At 42.9% G+C, this 16,524-nt stretch overlaps 1 protein-coding gene across 1 annotated transcript in view; it reads left to right on the top strand.

The window, feature by feature from the left end:
* Positions 1 to 3,259: 3,259 nt before the first annotated feature.
* The window catches only part of rpap3 (RNA polymerase II associated protein 3), a 56,671-nt gene continuing 43,406 nt past the window's right edge, over positions 3,260 to 16,524 (top strand). The window contains exons 1-4 of the mRNA XM_038780439.1: positions 3,260 to 3,490; positions 4,751 to 4,891; positions 7,931 to 8,032; positions 11,558 to 11,685. Coding sequence (XP_038636367.1) covers positions 3,329 to 3,490; positions 4,751 to 4,891; positions 7,931 to 8,032; positions 11,558 to 11,685 — 533 coding nt within the window. The 5' untranslated portion in view covers positions 3,260 to 3,328. The remainder of the gene's footprint in view (positions 3,491 to 4,750; positions 4,892 to 7,930; positions 8,033 to 11,557; positions 11,686 to 16,524) is intronic.

Below are 16,524 nucleotides of genomic sequence, written 5' to 3'. Positions count from 1 at the left end.
TCGTAGATCTTACTAATAGGGGCAGTGAGTACAAGAGTAAAGAGCTACACAAATTAAGCAGATTAATCATCTTTATTGTCACAAGTAACACTGCAATGATGTTTCTGCGAAAAGCCTCTAGTCGCCACATTCTGACGCCTGTTCGGGTACACGGTGGGAGAATTCAGAATGTCCAAATTACCTAACAGTCTTTTGGAACTTGTGGGAGGAAACTGGAGCACCAGAGAAAACCCACGCAGGCACAGGGAGAACGTGCAGACTCCACAGACAGTAACCCAAGCCGGGAATCGAACCTGTGACCCTGGCGCTGTGGAGCAACAGTGATAACCACTGTTATGCACCATTATTTTTTTTTATAAATGTTTTTTATTGAGTTTTCATATTTTATATATGACAAATTACAAATTATTAGAGAGAAAAAAAAGAAAACACAAAAATTTAACATGAATATTTACAGGTAAGCATCTTCATAACAACAATTGTGGCCGCCCCCTTTAGCCAGCATACATATTTTACATTCCCCAATATGGCCGAGGCACATGTTTATAGGCATTTATTTATAGTTTGGTTTTGGGCCTTGGCTTGCCAGCAAACCCCCATAACGAGCCCGTAACCCCCCCCCCCCCCCCCCCCCCCCCCCGGCTACCCTCCCCCAATTCCCGTCCATTTCCCCCTGATTCTTGGCCACCCGACTATTCTTCCTCTTGTACGTTGGCCACAAACAGGTCCCGGAACAGTTGCATGAATGGCTCCCACGTTCTGTGGAAGCCGTCGTCCGACCCTCGGATGGCGAATTTGATTTTCTCCATTTGGAGAGATTCCGAGAGGTCGGACAGCCAGTCTGCAGCTCTGGGCGGTGCTGCTGACCGCCAGCCAAACAGGATTCTACGGCGGGCGATCAGGGAGGCAATTATGCACCATTATAAGCATTTATAATTGAAATAATTACAATAAGAACAATTAATTATAATAGAGCAATTCTAATAGGGGATTCTATGTCAAGGGAACAGACAGGCGATACTGTGGCCGTCAATGTGACTCCAAGGTGGTGTGTTGCCTCCCTGGTGCCAGGCTCCGGGATGTCATTGAACGCCTGCAGGGCATCATGAAAGAGGAGGATGAGAAGGCAGAGGTTGTCATACATGTTGGTACCAATCACATAGGTAGAAAGAGAACAGTCCAGACAGAGTTTAAAAGGAGAAATTGTGTTTCAGTGAAATTCCTCATCAACTTCTTACAAGATGGCCTCCTGTCCCAGTATGCCCCACCACACATGTCAACTCAAGAGCATTTTCTCTGATTTGTATTTGAATTCCCCTGAATAGGACCTTGTTCAACTTTTTGTGCTTTGATTTTTTGACTTAACTGTTTTACCACAACATTGTTTTGTCCCAACTCCCTGGTTTCTGGACTTTCTTTTGTGAAGTCTTCTTTCTGCAGCTCCTTGGTCCTGTCTAGCTTGTCTTTATCCAGTTTACAACTAACTCAAAAGCTCATTCTATCCTAGGGTGGCCCCTGGTTGCAAAGCAACAACCTAGTTTTCATTTAAGCCTTGTTTGCTTTAACGCCGTCAACTCTCATTATCATACAGGAATTAAATCAAACTGAAGTCATTACCCCATTCAAATACAGAAACAGATTAAACAAGCTTAAAACTATGCCCTGTTTCTAAAACCCCCAAATATACATTATTTAAACCTATCTCTATTTTCTGACATTCCCTGATGAGGGATTTCAACCCTTCACTTTCTAAGATCTTGCCTCTTAGTTCTTTCAAAAACTACTCCAACCCTGACTTCCTCAGTGTGTCAATGTCTTCTCAGGAGTCTTCACCTGAGACTCTTGTTCCACAGGATTCACAAAGCTGTTCTTACGCCTCCAATTACTGGCACAATTCCAACCCTTTTGAAAATTGCTAGCTTCACTAAGGTGGCACTGCCCCAGGGTTTCTCTGAACTCTAGTCTCCCAACTGCACCAAGCTATAATTGGCTCCCAAGGTTTCCCTGAGCCCTAACTGCATATAACTTGTTAACAGTTCCCAAGACTGGTCAATGAGGTGTGAAAAACATAGGGCACGATCCAACAGCCAGACTGCTACATAGGTGCCAGCCTGGCACTGCCAAGTTGCCACTGCTAAAGTACCAAGCTGGCATTTTTGCATACACAGAATCAGGCTGGGGTTGCCTTGCATGGGTGTTGGGGGGGGGGGGGGGGGGGGGGGGGGTTGGGTTTGGAGGTAGGTTGGGGATTGTTTTGGGGCAGGTTGGGGATTGTTTTGGGGGCCTTGGAGTTTGGAAAGCAATTTAAAAATGGTTTTCCGATCTCTCACTACATGGGGAGTTCTCCGTTCCCCGTTCAGGCCCCTTATTCAACACAAGTCACATTGAATAGTCATGTGTTTCTCAGCCGGTGAATATGTGGCTAAATGCACCCACTTGGGGACTTTATTCCCTTTTGGGAAGATTGTGTCCAAGAAGTTCTAACTGCAAACCACCTCCCCAGCTGCCCCAATGCTTCTTTCGAGCCTGAAATGCCTGGAACCTGCCAGCAAACAGCACCCTTTCAGTACTCAGCCTTTTTCCCTACTTCAAAACCCTCAGATAAAATGAAATGGGAGTATCCTCCACCCATCTTCATGATAACATAGTCTTCCACATCCCAAAACAAAACATCACTCCTTTGTAAGCAGTGTGGACCCTGTCTTCAGCTAAGTAACCCCACCTGCTGTTTTGTAGTCCCCACCTCTTCTATTCTGACTTTATTAGACAAACTGTCACGGTCCACACCCACCCATCCTGCTCATATGCTTACCAGCCAACACCCTTCAGTCGAAGTGTCCCTCATTTTATTTCATGAAAGCTGGTCAAATTAACTTACTCTGACAGAGACGTCAGCACACTTCTGCCATTGACAGAGCTTTAGAAGATGCAAAAGTATCACTACTACTTTGGGACAGGATTAAGCACTTTGTTCCGACTCTCTGTGAAGCAGACACTCACTCCCCCTTTGACCACTCAGACATGGGAGAGATGAGGCTCTTTGTGTGGGTTTCTGCCTCACCAAGATGGCGGCACTGCTGTCTCCTTCACCAGGATGGCGAGCATTCCCGTCCTCACCAAGATGGCGAACACTGCCTCCTTTATCAAGATGGCGGCACTCGGTCCGTCACCAGGATTGCGTGCCTACCCCCTCCCCCCTCAGCAAGATGGCGAGCACGCCCTCCTTCACCAAGATGTCGTCCCCCGGGCGGTGAGCTATTTCCGCCGCCGCGCGGTGCATGTCGGGCCCGGTGCCGGTGACCGGGAGAAGGTTCCAGGCTCGGGAACCATGTCGGGAATAAGCAAGTCGGTGGAGCTGCAGTTGCAGGTGCGGCACCAGTCGGAAGAGCTGCGGGATTTCATGCGGGAGCTGGACGGCTGGGAGAACGACATTAAGAAGAAGGACGACGAACTCCGGCAGCAGAGCGGCGCGACCCCGGCCCTGGACTCGGTGGGTGACCAGGTCCCTTCCTCCGGAGTCGGTTCCCATCCTCTGCAAAGCTTCAGCCAGAGCTTCGCTTGGGGTTATTGAACCTGTCTCTGAGGATTAACTCCAAGTTGATCACATCTCCCACTTTTCCCAGTTCTTTTGAAATGTTAACTCCACAGACCTGCTGGGCATTTCCAGCATGTTCTGTCTTTAGTTCAGATTTCCAGCTTCTGCAGTATTATTCTTTGACCAGTTATGTGTTTTTTTTGTCCCCTCTCCCCCGGCTATCAGATATCGTTAAAAAGAAAGAAATTGCATTTGGGCAGTATCTTTGGTAGACCCAGGATGTCCCAAAGCACTTTAACAAACAGTGACTTATTTGTGAAATGCATAATGTAATGGAGAGAAACTCTTGTCAAGATGTGCGCAAACAGTGCCCACAAAACCATGCCACCATGCCCAGTTCATTTTCTTTTTCGAGTAAATTTGATGGAAAGAACTACATTGGCCAGGAGACCTGCGCATAATTCCCTGCACAATTTGTAACTAGTGCAATGGGATTTTATATGCCACCTGCAAGGACCAACAAGGCTTTAATTTCATATTTCTGAGAAACGACACCTCCGATATTGCAGCACAGCCTCCCTACATTGCTGAAATGCCACTTAAGATATTGTGCTGGACTTATTGACTTTTGAACTGAGTTTTGACTTAGTGGTGAGGGTGCTTATCTTTTGCATTATCCGAATAAGGGTATGTAATGCATAATCTGTAATCTATATGATTAAATTATAAAGATATAATTAATACTTGCTATGCATGTCAGAACCATTTATTTGGGCGTTTCCATATGTTGTGGTCTGCGGTGCTATACTTGTACCATTGACAGAGTTGTAGAAACTGCAATCCCCCTAGTTATAGCATTACTGATGCGCTCAAGGAAATTCACTCTCCTAATCTTGCATTCGTAGATGCTATGATTAGGAGTGCCTTGCTTTAGCGATCCAAGTTGTAGTGAGTTGAGCTATGTTGATGATTCTGTGTGGGTTGCTGGTTAGTGAGAATTTGCTCACTGATACATAAATGCTGGTTAAATTTAACACTTGATGAATAGTAGATAATACTCATTGCTCTCTTGGCTATAGGAATTGCCTTGTGCCTAAGTTACATTGCTATATATCAACATGAAATGAAAGTGACCTTGCATCAATATAACGTGCAGAATAAGTAGAGTTTGTGTAATTGGTTAAACAAAACTGATTGTGCTTCTACAATTTTCAGATGTTGCCGCCTGTAAGAAATCGGAATTATAAGAAAAATATAAATAAAAAGACTGTTTCTCGGAACAATAGAAAGAACAAAGAAAATAAAGCAACAAGAATAAAATCTTTTGACTATAAGTCTTGGGAAAAATTTGATGTGGTAAGTTTTCAATATGAATTTGATACCATGTATTTAAAAAAATAAATAAATTTAGGGTGCCCAATAATTTTTTTCCAATTAAGGGGCAATTTAGAGTGGCCAATCCATCTAACCTGCACATCTTTGGGTTGTGGGGTGAAACCCACGCACACATGGGTAGAATGTGGAAACTCCACATGCACAGTGACACAGGGCCAGGATTCGAACCTGGGTCCTCAGTGCTGCAGGCTGCAGTGCTAACCACTGTGCCGCGTGCCAACCTATCATGATGTATTTTACCATGATTTCCAGTATTGCTCCATCTGTCTGCCAAACTTTGTTTAGGGGCTTGTTTAGCACAGTGGGCTAAATAACTGGCTTGAAATGCAGAATAATGCCAGCAGTGTGGGTTCAATTCCTGTACCGGCCTCCCTGAACAGGCGCTGGAATGTGGCGACTAGGGGCTTTTTACAGTAACTTCATTGAAACCTACTTGTGACAATAAGCGATTATTATTATTATTATTATTATTATTATTATTATTATTATTATTATTATTGGGTGGCATGTGGTGCAGTGGTTAGCACTGGGGCTGCGGCGCTGAGGACCCAGGTTCGAATCCCGGCCCTGGGTCACTGTCCGTGTGGAGTTTCCACATTCTCCCCGTGTCTGCGTGGGTTTCACCCCCACAATCCAAAGATGTGCGGGTTAGGTGGATTGGCCATGCTAAATTGTCCCTTAATTGGGAAAAAAAATAATTGGGTACTCTAAATTTATATTAAAAAAATATATTATTATTAAACTCTTCCATTGTTTTGAAAATCCTTTCTAATTTGTATATTCAGTGCAATGTGTTATACTGCAGACATCTTGTAAACTTGTTTAAATTACAAAATAAAAGTTATAAATAAGCAAACAGCACCAAGAAGTAATACAACGGATCTTTTAACTCACTTTGACATGAGTACGAAAATAAAAAGATTTGATATGTTTTCATGGGATGTGTGTGTTGCTGACAAAGCCAGCATTTGTTGCCCATCCTTAATTGCCTGAGAACTGAGCAGTTGGGACTACTGCCATTTCAGAGGGAAGTTAACAGTCAACCACATTGTTGCAGGTTTGGGGTCACATGAAAGCCAGATCAGGTGAGGCTTCCCAAAGGATGTTAGTGAACCGGATGTATTTTTACGTCAAGCTTTCAAATTCCAAATTTACTTATTGAATTTAAATTCCCCAGGGAGTTTGTCCAGGCTAGTTCCAGTGACATCGCTATAATGCCACTGTCTCTCTCTTAATACATGAGGTGGCCCATGGGACTACCTGGAAGGACCTCCACATGATCTGTAGTATTTTTGGTGAGCAGGGTCTTTGAGATTAAAATATTCACTTTCCGTTCTGAACTCGGGAGTCCAAAGAATAAATGATAGGCAAGTGACTTTTGGAGAAAGCTATATCTGTCACTGAGATGGTGCCTTTTCTCAGGTACTTCTCTATCGATAGAGTGGGAACTTTGTGATTCCTTGTTTTACCTTCCTTGCTCTCCATAACCCCTAACCGTGGAATGCTGAGTCCAGATATGATGCTTCATAACAATTGGGAGCAGGAATAAGTCATTCGGCCCCTTTAGCATGTTCTGCCATTCAATAAGATTGTGGCTGGCCTGATTTTGACATCAACTTCACTTGACTGTTTGCCGCGCTATACCTTTTCCATTGTGATTATTTTAAGTTCCTTCCTTTTACCTCTTGATTTTCAAATACTCATGGTTTTTTTGTCTTCTGCAGTGAACACCGAGTCAGAATACCTGTTCAGTGCTGCAGCCCATTTCCTGGTTTCTCATTATTCATTCCCTCGTCTCATCTTCTAGGGACTGATGATTACTTTAGTTCTTTTCCTTTTCCAAAACTTGTAGAAACTCTTACTATCTTTTTTTATTCTGAGCTAACTTTCTTTCATACTATAATTTATCTTTTTACGTAATTCCGTGCTGATTTCAAACATCGGTCCAGTTTTCAGTCGAACACCCATTTTCGCATTATTGTAAGCTTTTTCTTTTAACTGCTACAATCTTTAACTCTCTTAGTTAACCATCAATGCTGCATACTTTTTTATAGAATTTTTTCTTAATGAATATGTCTTTTACTGAGAATATCTCCTTGTATATCTACCACTTTTTCTCTACTGTCCTACCGTTTAACATATTTTCTCAGTTCAATTTAGCCAACTTTGTCCTCGTACTCCTGTAATTGTCTTTAAGTTTAAGACACTTGTCCTGTGCCCACACTTTTCACCCTGAAACTGAAGTTAGAGCTAGCTCAGGTTGTACCAAGGATCAAACTAGAGATTATTCTGGCCCAATTTATCAGGGCCATACTACATAATACATTTATGCACCAAGATATTTAATAATCTTTATTATTGTCACAAGTAGGCTTACATTAACACTGCAATGAAATTACTGTGAAAATCCTCCAGCACCAGTTTGGGTACACTGATGAAATTCAGAAAGTCTAAAATGTAAAATACCAAATATCCACATACTGTGATGTTCTTGTTCATGATTTTTGTTTTTTAAGCTATACGGTGATTGTCAATTGCCCTGCTATAAAAAGACAAACATTGTGATATTTAATTTTAAAAAAACTTCTTTGAAACATGTATATAATTCTAACCGGGCTGACAGACTAGATGCAGGGGGGATGGTTTCCCTGGTTGGGGGACACACGGGGCAAACCATTTAGGACTGAGATGAGGAAAGATTTCTTCACTAAAGGCATGGTAAACCTATGGACTTCTCTACCACAGGAAGCTGTGTAGGCCAAGTCACTAAATGTATTCAAGAATGTGATTTAAAAAAAAAAAAGATTAATATGGCATAAAAGGGTGTGGGGCGAAAGCAGGAATATGGCATTGAGATAGAGGATCTGCCATGATCGTATTGAATGGCGAAGCAGATTCGAAAGGTTGAATCGTCTATGCATATGGTGAAATGAGCCCATATTAACTGCTTTTGGGGTTAAGGAGGATTACGTTCATCTTGCATATCTTCTATTGCATTAGGACAAAGTACTGGAAGAACTGGATAAAAATGACAGCTCTCCAGAGCCGGACACCGAAGATGAAGAAATAGACGCAGAGAAAGCTCTTTCAGAGAAAGAAAAGGTATGTGACTAAGATCATTGGGCAGCTAGTGGGGAGAAATGAAGTTCTGCTGGATGAATGTCATCTGCAATGTCAAGTATGTTTGCTCTACATTGCCTCAACATATTTCAACTGTGAGGAATACTTTGAAGATCATTGTTTTTTTTATAAATGTTTTTTATTCAGTTTTCATGTTTTATATTGAACAAATTACAAATTGTTAGAGAGAGAAAAAAAAAACACGCAAAAATTAACATATATATTTACAGGTGAGCATCTTCGTAGTAATAACTGTGGCCTCCCCCTCTTCGCCGGCATACATATTTTACATTCCCCAACATGTTTATTGGCATTTATTTAGTTTGGTTTTGGGCCTTAGCTAGCCATCAAATCCCCGTATCGAGCCCGTAGCCCCCCCCCCCCCCCCCCCCTCCCCGCCGGCTACCTTGCCCCGACTATTCTTCCTCTTGTACGTTGGCCACAAACAGGTCCCGGAACAATTGCATGAATGGCTCCCACGTTCTGTGGAAGCCATCGTCCGACCCTCGGATGGCGAATTTGATTTTCTCCATTTGGAGAGAATCCGAGAGGTCGGACAGCCAGTCTGCAGCTCTGGGCGGTGCTGTTGACCGCCAGCCAAACAGGATTCTACGGCGGGCGATCAGGGAGGCAAAGGCAAGGGCGTCCGCCCTCCTCCCCAGGAATAGATCTGGCTGGTCTGAAACCCCGAAGACCGCCACTATCGGGCATGGCTCCACCCTCACCCCCACCACTTTGGACATAGCCTCGAAGAAGGCTGTCCAGTACTCCACAAGTCTGGGGCAAGACCAGAACATGTGGGCGTGGTTGGCCGGGCCTCTTTGGCACCGCTCACATCTGTCCTCCACCTCCGGGAAGAACCTACTCATACGGTTTCTCGTTAAGTGGGCTCTATGTACCACTTTTAGTTGCGTCAGGCTGAGCCTTGCGCATGTGGAGGTGGAGTTGACCCTATGCAGTGCTTCGCTCCAGAGTCCCCACCCTATCTCCATCCCCAGGTCGTCCTCCCATTTCCTTCTTGTTGCGTCCAGTACGGTGTCGTCCCTATCTACCAGTCGGCCATACATGTCACTACAGTTCCCTTTCTCTAGGATACTTGTGTCCAGTAGGTCTTCCAGTAGTGTCTGTCGTGGCGGTTGTGGGTACGTCCTTGTCTCCTTTCGTAGGAAGTTTTTGAGCTGCAGGTACCGTAGCTCGTTCCCCCCAGCTAGCTGAAATTTCTCTGTCAGTTTGTCCAGTGTTGCGATCCTGTCGTCCGTGTATAGGTCCCTGACTGTCAGTGTCCCCCCGTCCTGTCTCCACCTTTTGAAGGTGGCGTCAGTCAGTGCTGGTTTGAACCTATGGTTGTTGCAGATGGGAGCCTTGTCCGACATTTTGTTCAGGCCAAATTGCTGCCGCAGTTGGTTCCAGGATTGGAGGGTGGCTGTCACCACTGGGCTGCTGGAGTGTTTTTTGGGTGGGGATGGGAGTGCTGCCGTGGCGAGGGCCCGGAGGGAGGTCCCCATGCAGGAGGCCTCCTCCGCACGCACCCACTCGGCCTCTGGCTCCTGGATCCATCCCCTTACTCGCTCGGCTGTTGCCGCCCAGTGGTAGAATTGTAGATTCGGCGGGAGGGCAAGCCCCCCCCTGGATTTTGTTTTCTGTCGGACCTTCTTTGGGATCCTAGCATTTTTACCCCCACCCCCATACGAACGCCATGATAAGTTTGTCCAGCGCTATGAAGAAGGCCTTGGGGATGTAGATCGGAATGGATCTAAACAGGAAGAGGAACCTGGGCAATACGTTCATTTTGATCGTCTGGACTCTTCCTGCGAGGGAGAGTGGGAGTGTGTTCCATCTTTGCAGGTCCTTTTTTACTTCCTCCGCCAGGCTGGTGAGGTTCCATTTGTGGATCCCTTTCCAGTCATGGGCTATTTGGATCCCCAGGTAGCGGAATTTATGTCGGGCTTGTTTGAACGGCAGCCCCTTTAGTGCTGCCCCCCCCCCCCCTTGCTGGTGTACTGGGAAGATCTCGCTTTTGCTCATGTTGAGTTTGTAGCCCGAGAAGGCTCTAAACTCTTTCAGGAGCGCGATGATTCCGTCCATGCTGCTTTGTGGGTCCGAGATGTAGAGGAGCAGATCGTCTGCATAGAGTGAGACTCTGTGCTCTCTGCCTCCCCTTCGGATCCCCCTCCAATTTTTTGCTACCCTGAGTGCAATTGCTAGCGGTTCGATTGCTAGCGCGAACAGCAGTGGGGACAGTGGGCATCCTTGTCTGGTGCCCCTGTGCAGCTGGAAGTATTGGGAGTTGGTATTGTTGGTCCGTACACTCGCCATGGGGGCGTTGTATAGGAGTTTTACCCACGCGGTGAACCCTGTTCCAAGCCCGAACCGCTCCAGTACCTCTATGAGGTATTTCCATTCGACTCTGTCGAAGGCCTTTTGAAGATCATTGTTAATCAGGATTACAAATTTGTGCAGCTCAATCTTGTTTTTTTTTAAAAAGTGAAAGGAATGTACATTTGCAGTGTCTTAGACCCTTTTAACACTGAGGCCTCTCGGGGTGGAACAACAGCAAAAAGTCATTTGTTTTTTTTTAAAAAAAGTAATGCGTCATTAATGAAACATAATAGAAAAACATATTTCAGGACACTAAGAAGTGGAGTTCGCAGGGAGCACAACCAGGAACTGGACAGAAAATCACAGACTTCTGTTTTCCAACTGTGCTCCTTGCAAATACTATTCCTCAATGGGAATATTTGATCACTGATTATCTTCTGTTAGGTCTGGAAAGATTTGCTTGGCAGATCTTTTATGTCTAAAAGCAATGTGGTTTATTCCACCTTGCTCAATTAGGGACACATAGTGGTCAAGCAAATGCCACCCATTCTCTTAATCATACCCGACTGCAATTTTAATATACGCAGGATTGCGCAACTCAAAATGAATAAAATCAAATTGGCACATGCCTGTTGCTGATTCACCACGTGCGAAGAACATATTGGATAACACTGTTGTAACATGGGAAACACAGCAGTCAATTTGCACAGCAAAGTCCCATAAACAATAATGTGACAAAAATCATTAATTTTTTTCAGTGCTATTTACGTCACCATTTACAGCCCCAGAAGTTTAAGAAACTTGGGCCCACTCGCTGAATACAATATAAGGTGTCTAAATTCAGCATCTTTTTACACCGAATTTCAGTTCCCAAAGCAATTCTCCTGATATGGTATGTAATATTAGAAATGTGAGGGGTTGCATTTTTTTTGAATTCATGATGCACTAAATTATCCATAATTTTTCTATCTTATGTTTTCTGACACAAAGACGATTTTTTTTTTGGGGGGTTTAGAAGTTAACAAGAAAAATATTAGTTCTAAGTTGCAGTCAGCATCTTCATGTGAATGACTACTTTCAATCAGTTTGGCCACGGCCTTATATGTGGAGATGATGTCATATTGTTATCCTTCCTTGAGTGGATCAAATAAATCTGATGCTGAGTATATTTGATTTTCTGCATGACAGGGTAATAATTACTTCAGAGAAGGGAAATATGATGAAGCAATAGACTGTTATACCAGAGCCATGACAATGGATCCGTATAACCCAGTCTTCCCTACAAATCGTGCATCGACTTTCATAAAAATAAAAAAGTAAGTATAGCAATAAAAGTTATAAGGAGTTTAATTTATTTATAAAGAAATATTTTGTATTCCATATGGCTGTTCCATGAAACAGAGCTCTTCTTATTTAAGTATTAGTAGAATGTACTATTTATTAACTTTCATTAAGCTTAGTACAAACTAGGTCTTAAGTAGTTTTGCTACAAGGAACACTGAGGGCACATTTTGATTTCATAACTGATCTTGTTGCTTTATGGTTTACACAAACATCTGAAAACCATTAATTTAAACTTTTCGTTATAGTTATATGCAAGTGCCTAGTGTTAACTAGGACTGTATATTGAACCCTAATGTTGAAATCCTTGTCTTCTGAGAGTGTTTGCTTAAATATTAATGCATAGCGGTCTCGCTAAATTGTTTTCTTGCATCTTTGGCATACTTCGGTGAAATGCTCATCCAAATCTTTGTAGACTCTGGCCTTTACTTTTTCAAAGTTTGCCATTCCTGACTAACTGTATGCCATGTGTATTCCATCTTGTTCACAAACCTCCCACTGCACTGTGTCGCTGAGCAATTTCAGCTTCCACCTCCTTTGCCCTTGTTGAACTCCCTGATTCACATCTCCTAACACATTCAATTTAAAATTACTGCCTTGATAACAATCCCTCCATGAGCTCACCCCATCCAATCCCTGCAACCTAATGTGGCGTGTGTGTTCTCGGCTCATACCACTATTGCCTCTTCTGCATTCCTCCCTCTCTCATTTTCTTCTTTGTTCAACAAAGCCTTCAACTGTCTTGGGGCCATGTCTTTGTGCGACCAAGTTGTGTGCAAATTGGCTGCTGCATTTTCTTCATTTCGACAGTGACAACTTAAAAAAAAAGGCTATAAACGCTCCAACTGGAACTCTCTAAAATCCCTCTGCCTTGTCACCTCTCTCTTAACCTCTCAATATATGTTGAAAACTTAGCCTTTCTGGCAGATTATCACTCATCTTCTATTGAAGTACTGGGGTCAGTTTAGCTCACTTGGCTAGACAGCTAGTTTGTGACGCAGAGCGAGGCCAGAGTTGGTTCAGTTCCCATACCGGCTGAGGTTATTCATGAAGACCTGCCTTCTCAAATTTGCCCCTCACCTGAGGTGTGGTGATCCTCAGGTTAAATCGCCACCAGTCAGCTTTTCCCCTCTCAAAGGAGGAAAGAAGCTATGGTCACCTGGGACTATGGCAACTTTACCTATTGAATTGTTACAATCTCTATGGGGAAGCTATAAATCAGAATAACCAAATTTGTTGACCCCAATAAAGAAATTATCAAAAAGGTCCACGTTTTGTATCTTTTCCTTTAACAAGAATCAGAACCAACACAGATTACATGTTAATTAACAGGCAAGTGACACTTTAAATAATAAGCTAAATTATACTTGCAATAGTCGATAGAACAAAGAATCTTTTTGCAACCACAAACATTCACATCACTCCCCAGATAAATGTGGTACTACACAACTACACACATTCCACAATATGCTGTTCATTATTCACAAACGAAAGGTCAGATGCTGTATCTGATAACAACTCTCACCTTCCAGTTTCACTGATATAATTATCATCAGTAAGACATACTTCTATGAACTCTCTCTCCCTCGGGTCATGGCAGTCCTGATGTAGCTTTCAAGAAATCTTTTTCAACCGACCAACCATCAAGACCACTGGCATAGTTTGACTACTTCTGGGAAAACAGGCATCTCTTCTTGGCATCTCCAGTTTTCATCTGGCACACTTCCAGGTTTTAAACTTTCTTAGCCAGCACGTCTATTGGCTCCAATAATTCCTATCCTATTCCACCAAACAGAAAAATCAACCTCTTCCTGTGAGTGATTTGCTGCTTTTCCTCACAAAAATTCTGTGTTCTTTATTCTGTTGCCAGCTGCTTTCTCTGTGTCTGCACCTGTGCCATAACCCTCCGGCCCCTCTGCTTTAACTCCGTGTATCTGCAACTCTCTTTTGTGTCTGCCAGTTACATGGCATAATTGTATATTATTTCCTGTTAGTACTGCTTCCAGGTCAACGGTTGCCAGGTCAAAAGTGTTGTTGGACCAGTATTTTGTATTAACCAAGGAAGGTACAATTGACCCACCTATTAATGATGCAGACTTTTTAGAAGTCTTTTAAATATTCTGAAGCACAATTACAGATTTCACAGACGTATAGTAGCTGCACTGTAGGATGGAGAATAAATCGGGAGATAATAAAAGCTTTAAAAAAGCAGTACTTCAATCATGGTGACTTTAATTTTCATGTAGATTGGGAAAATCAAATTGACAGATAGCGTACAGTGCAGAAGGAGGCCATTTGGCCCATCAAGTCTGCACCGACCCACTTAAGCCCTCACCCACCCTATCCCAGTAACCCCTCCTAAACCTTTTTGGTCACTAAGGGCAATTTATCATGGCCAATCCACCTAACCTGCACATCTTTGGACTGTGGGAGGAAACCGGAGCACCCGGAGGAAACCCACGCAGACACTGGGAGAACGTGCACACTCCGCACAGACAGTGACCCAGCAGGGAATCGAACCTGGACCCTAGCGCTGTGAATAAAGTGATAATCACTTGTGCTATCGTGCTGCCCACAAAGAGGTAGAATTTGTGGGCCTTGAGGTAGAATTTAGAGTGTATTTGGGACAGTGTCCTAGAACTGTCCAACCAGGGATCAGGCTATTTTTGATTTGGTAATGTAATGAGGCGGGTTTAATAAACAATCTGAGTAAAGTATCCCCAAGTAAACAGTGACCATACCACAGTACAATTTAGCATTCAATTTGAGAGTGAGAAACCTGGGTCAGAAACAATTGTGCTACACTTAGGGCAATTATAAAGGAATGAGAGCAGATGTGGCTGGAGTGGACTGGGAAGGTGTTTAACGGGAAAGACGGTTGATTAGCAATGACAGACGTTTCTAAAAATAGTTCATGATTCACAACAGAAATGTATCCCAGTGAGGAAGAAGGATTCCAGGAAGGGGATATATCAACCATCATTAACCAATGAAGTGAAGGATAATATTAAACTGAAAGAAAAATATGTAAAGTGGCAAAGAATAGGGTAAGCCAGAACATTAGGAAAGCTTTACAAACCAACAAAAGATGACCAAAATTAAATAGAGGCAGAAGTTAAACCATGGGGATAAACTAGAACTAATATAAAAAAGGACAGCAAGAGTTTTTATAAAAAGGAAGAGAGGCCAAATTGAACATGGATCCCTTAGAGAATGAGACTGTGGAACCAGGAAATGGCAGAGGAGTTAAACAATACTTTGCGTCAGTCTTCATGGTGGAAGGCACTAATAACATTCCAAAAATAAATAATCAAGGGGAGGAAGAAATAGATACAATAATAATCACTAGAGAAAATTGGATGCTGCGAGGAAAAATGGGAAGGCAACTTATTATCTAAAGGAGGAGATACTTTGGAGTGCTCTGTTGTAGAGGGATCCAGGGTCCTTGTTCATGAGTCACTGAAAACTAGTATGCAGGTACAACAGAAAATAAAAATAGCAAATGGAATGTTGGCATTTATAGCTAAAGGAATAGAGTATAAAGGTAAGGATGTGTTGTTGCAACTGTGCAAGGCATTGGTGAGACCACACCTGGAGTATTGTGCACAGTTTTTGGCCCTCTTATTTGAGGAAAGATGTTGTGGCATTAGAGGCAGTTCAGAGGAGGTTCATTAGGTTGATTTCAGAGATGGGTTTGTCATATGAAGAGAGATTAAACAGTTTAGACCTAAAGTTTAGAAGAATGAGGGGGAGATCAAATTGAGGTGTGCAAGATGACAAAAGATATATATAAAGTAGAAGTGGATGCTTCCTCTTGTAGGGCATTCTAGAACAAGAGACCATAGTCTTAGAATAAGAGGCAGCAAATTTAAAACGGAGTTGAGGAGAAATTACTTCTCCCAAAAAGTTGTGAATCTGTGGAATTCACTATCCCAGAGGGTGGTGGATGCTGAGTAAATTTAAGGAGGAGTTAGATAGATTTTTAATTGGTAATGGTTTGAAGAGTTATGGAGAGCGGACAGGACGATGGGGTTAAGGCCAGGATGAGATCAGCCATGATCAAATGGTGGAGCAGACTTGATGGGCCAAATGGCCTAATTCTACTTCTATATCTTATGAACTTATAAAAGTACTAGAGAAACACATGGGGCTAAAGACCGATAAGTCTCCTGGACATGATGGGTTGCATCCCAGGATATTAAAAGAAGGAGCTGCAGAGATAGTGGATGCACTGGTAGCAATCTTCCAAGAATTTTTAATTTCTGGAAAAGCACCAGAGGATTAGAAAAGTACCAATGTAACACCTTTATTCAATAAAGGAGGGAGACAAAACAAAAGTTACTATAGACTATAAACAAGTTAGTTAACTTCTGTCATAGGGAAAATGTTAGAGTCCATTATAAAGGATATAATGGCAGAGCATTTAGAAATACATAACATAATCGAGCAGAGTTAGCATGGCTTCGTGAAGGGGAAATCATGCGTGACAAATCTATTAGAATTCTTTTGAGGTGGTAACGAGCAGCAAAGATGAAAGGTGAGCAGAACATGTAATATATTAGGATTTCCAAAAAGCATTCGATAAGGTACCATACAAAAAGCTACTTAATAAGATAAGAGCCCATAGCGTTGAGGTACTATATTGGCATGGATAGTTGATTGGCTAACTGATAGAAGACAGAGCATTAGGATAAGAGGAACATATTCAAGATGGCAACCTGCAACCAGTGGAGTGCCACAGGGATCTGTGCTGGGGCCACAATTAGTCTCACTATATAATGATGACTTGGAGGGACGTGAGTGCACTATTGTCA

This window comes from Scyliorhinus canicula, chromosome 20 (assembly GCF_902713615.1).
Source record: "Scyliorhinus canicula chromosome 20, sScyCan1.1, whole genome shotgun sequence".
NCBI classification, from domain to species: domain Eukaryota; kingdom Metazoa; phylum Chordata; class Chondrichthyes; order Carcharhiniformes; family Scyliorhinidae; genus Scyliorhinus; species Scyliorhinus canicula.
Note: the sequence above shows the minus strand (reverse complement) of the source record. Positions and strands in the feature narration are given on the sequence as shown.